Source organism: Cibotium barometz, chromosome 33 (assembly GCF_041138505.1).
Source record: "Cibotium barometz isolate CiBa-2024 chromosome 33, ASM4113850v1, whole genome shotgun sequence".
NCBI lineage: Eukaryota > Viridiplantae > Streptophyta > Polypodiopsida > Cyatheales > Cibotiaceae > Cibotium > Cibotium barometz.
The window spans coordinates 10,078,465-10,082,564 of NC_141078.1; the positions used below are offsets into that span (position 1 = coordinate 10,078,465).

The following is a 4,100-nucleotide window of genomic DNA, read 5'->3' on the forward strand; positions in this document are numbered from 1 at the left end:
GGTGGGTGCCTTATCAACAAAGGAGTCTAAATTGGGTGTTGGGAGATGCTTGAGATGTCTAACTACTAAGGAAGACTTTTGCCATGGTTTCTAGGAGTGAAAAGCTTTACTCTCATATCTCTAGATGGTGTCTTTGGGATAAGGATGACTTAGATTCACTCGCTTCTTGTTAGAAGTTTGGGCCCTTTTGTGAAGAGGACAACTATCTTTCTACTTGATTTGATTTTCTTGTATGTGGGAAGTGTGGTTCTCTAGAAATGCCTTGATATTTAGGAGCTAGATTAAAGAGCCTTTGTTTTTTTCAATTATAGCTAATGTTACAGGCCAACTCTTGGAACCTTTCACTATCTCGATAAAGAGGTTAATGCAACAACAATGTCTTGGAGATAGATGGAGATGAGCATGGAGACAAGGCCACTTGAAGAAGTTGATGGAATTAGGAGACATGGACTACACAACAATGTCTTGGAGATAGATGGAGATGAGAATGGAGACAAGGCCACTTGAAGAAGTTGATGGAATTAGGAGACATGGACTACACAACGGACTCTACATATTTTTGTGATGAGACCCTTGCACACTATGCTACCTCTACCTATTGTTGCTAGTCATACTCAATTCTATTAACAATAATAATTCTCCCCCCCCCTTGGTCGCGTGACATATATGTTCTAATGATGGTGTTGACATTGATGATGCTAACGCTGTTAGAGGAGGTCTTGTATTGGCAAATACATGCCATGACACTTTTATCATTTCCCAATCCACCTCACACAATGACGAGAAGGACACTGCCGCTCAACCTTGCCCAAGTTGCCATTGCTTAGCACTATCCACATTGTCGCCTTGATCTCAACCCAATCATGGTTGCTTAGCTTTGCCTTGCCATCATTGTTCATCCCTTCCCCACCATGGTCTCTCAATCCAACCTTGCCTCTGCTCTAGTCCCTACATATCAAAGAAAAAGCAACATTGAATTCTTTCTCTCTCTCTCTCTCTCTCACTCTCACTCACACACACACACACACACACACACATTACCACTATCCCCACCCTGTCCCACTTACATTTTTTTTCTCCCTTTTCAGCAGCCATGGAGTACACTAGCAAATAACAAAGGGTAAAATCTCTCTCTCTCTCTCTATTCTTCTATGTCGTGGTGCATGCAAGCTTAGAGCATGGATATTGGAGGTAAACTAAAGATGTTGCTTGATGAGCTAATGAGAGAGACTTGATTTCTTCTACGTCATGGTGCATGCAAGAGCACGGATATTGGTGGCAAACTGGAGGTGCTACTTTGAAGAGCTAATGTGTGTGTGAGAGAGAGAGAGAGAACCCAGCAAGCATAGGGTATATGGAGATCCATACAAAGAGGAAACTTGAGTAGAACTCAGAAGTTACAACCTTTTCAAATTACACTAAAATGTTCAGGTAGTACTTATACTACTTTCACTTTCTTTCGTTGCTAGTAACAGGGTTACGGCTACAGCCTACAGCCTGCAGGCTCCATGGTGGGGCGTACTTTCAAGTCTTAAATGCCACACAAAGGAGCGGTGGCCTTGAGGCCTCTCATTTTGGAGGGAGAGCCTTGATTTTGTACACAAAAAATAATAATATTTTAGGTGACATTGAAGAAGGTGGGTTGATTTTGGAGGTCGGCATGGCTACCTGCAACGAGCTACTCCTTTAAAGACGGATATTGAATACACTTAGTGTCTAGTGATGAGGCTACTGGCAGGTGGTAGATGGAAGCTGCAACTGCTTGGGGAGGGCTTATAAGCAACTCTCCAGCGATATGAACCCAGACGCCAACTCCTCGCTAGGTGGTGGAGCAGAGCTTAGATCGTTCTTTGCCATGGCGAGATTACCCATGTCGACGGAGAGCTTTAAGCTCCGCCTTGCTGGTCTGCTGCTCGTCTGCATGGTGAGTTTGTATTTTTCTGTCGTTATACATGTATGTTTGGCTGCTTTGTGGATACCAGGTTTTAACCACTGCTTTAATCATGGCTTTTGAAGCAGGCCTTGTTGCTGCTCTCTGATTATGTGGTAGTGTTGCCCTTGTGCAGGTTGTCTCTGTAGCCAGCGCTGAGCCCTCCAGTCTTGCATCTTTCTGGAAGCATGAGTTACCCAACACTGCCATGCCAGAGGCCCTTACCAAGCTTGCCTCCCCCTTGTCACCCTCTTCTACCCAGCTCTTCCTCTCCCAGTTGAAGGCTGGCAAATTACAAGCTTCTAACGAGCAGTTCTGCTCTTCTGCCAAGATCTACTGCCCGCAAAAGGCTATCTTCCCTATAAGAGGGCCTCAGCCTAGGGTCTGCATACCCCCTTTCTTTAACTATGAGTATGGTGTGCTTCCTTGCAGGCCTAATAGTGCATCAGTAGTCTCTGCATTGCAAGCTTCTGGCATTTTCTTCTCTCAAGATGAGCTCGTGAAAGGCCATACTGCCCAGTATCCTGATACATCCAATAATCTCAATGGGCTCAAGTTCCTTCCGGCATCTCTAGCCGATGCTCTGCCATTCGACGCTCACCACGTGCCGGAGCTTCTGAAACTCTATGGAGTGGCAAAGGGGTCGGACATGGAGCTCGACATGGAGAACACTCTTGCTCATTGCTCCTACAAGTCCGCGCATGAAGTAAGGGGATGTCAGGTATCCGGAGAAGGCATGGTAAGCTTTGTAACAAGCACAGTTGGTCATGATGCGGTTGTGTACACGCCCTCTGCCATCTCCAAGCAGGAGGCCAAGGTGATGGATATATCCATGGTGAGCTCGAAAGGAGAAAAGGTTGCATCATGCCATAACATGAAGTTCCCCTCCATGGTGTACAGCTGCCACATGACCCAAACCGCTCAATTGATGGATGTGACCTTGAAGCTTGATAATGGTCATGTAGCCCATGAGCTGGCTGTGTGCCACATGGACACCAGCTACTGGAACCCATCCCACATTGCATTCCAGGCCCTTAATACTGAGCCTGGAAAGAGCGCCGTCTGTCATTGGTTCCCACAGAATAGCTTCGTTTTTGTTCAAGGTAAGGGAATGTAACAAGTGCCCATTAGCCTGCATCATGTAATATTATCTCCTACTTTTTATCTGTATCTTTTAATGGGGCCTTGACCCTTAGTAGTTTAATGAACGATGTATGCAATCCTATGTATCCTAATGAGAACTTCTGCTTGTGAGATTTGTCTTGAATGTATTTTCGTCGAAATCGCATAACCTGAATTGATAAGTTGGTCGACACCTTATGGTAATGTGAGTTCTCATTTCAGTAATTTTTAAATTTGAGGAATAAAACGGATTTTAGTAAGCACCCTGGTTTAAAAGTTTTGGGAATTTTTTTGAAATAAATCATTAAAATAAAGTGAAGCAAACCTGACTTAATCCACATAGGTAATATGCGTCTTAGATATAATTTTATTTTGTAGGGCATGATGTTTTTACTTACATGCACATATATGCAAATATTCATCTGTGTGCATGTATGCTTGTGCATACATACGTATGCATGCGAACTGTTCATGCTTGTGTATTTCTATGCATTTGTGCAATGTGTGTGCAAAGATTGTGGGACGTATGCTATGCGTATGCAGGTGTGTATATCTATGCATTTGATTGGGTGCAGGCATGTGTAATTGTGTATTTGTATGTCTTTGTGTGCATAGATGTGCGTTTGAATTTGTTAGCGTGGCTCACATAGCCAGTTCATGCCTGTATATTTCTATGTGCAAGAATGTGGGGTGCAAGCTTTAAATTTGGCACCTAAGTCTAGGTGCCATAGAAAATCTAGTGGCACTTTTGCCATCAACTATGGGTGCCAAAATGTCACCTTTGGCTAAAATTTTTGAGTGCCCCTTTTAATAACAAACCACTTTACTTTGAGTAATGAAAACATATTAGTTTTGTAAGTGCATTAAGCTTTCACATTTCAATAGACGTCTTCTCATCACACAAAATACATTATAGCAAGAGAATTTTTAAAGGCATCATAAATTATTGAAGACTTTCAAAACTTTCAAGTTATTGAAGACTTTCCATATTTATTATGCATTGTGTACTATATTATATATATTTACTATATTATATATATTATATAGG

General features: G+C 42.7%; 1 protein-coding gene across 1 annotated transcript; it reads left to right on the forward strand.

Annotated features, from left to right (window-relative positions):
- Positions 1-1,726: 1,726 nt before the first annotated feature.
- Positions 1,727-3,186, forward strand: LOC147619280 (BURP domain-containing protein 16-like). The gene is made up of 2 exons (XM_086772939.1): positions 1,727-1,924; positions 2,067-3,186. The coding sequence occupies exons 1-2, from the start codon at positions 1,796-1,798 to the stop codon at positions 3,045-3,047; spliced, it is 1,110 nt and encodes a 369-aa protein (XP_086629065.1). The 5' UTR covers positions 1,727-1,795; the 3' UTR covers positions 3,048-3,186.
- The last annotated feature ends 914 nt before the right edge of the window (positions 3,187-4,100 follow it).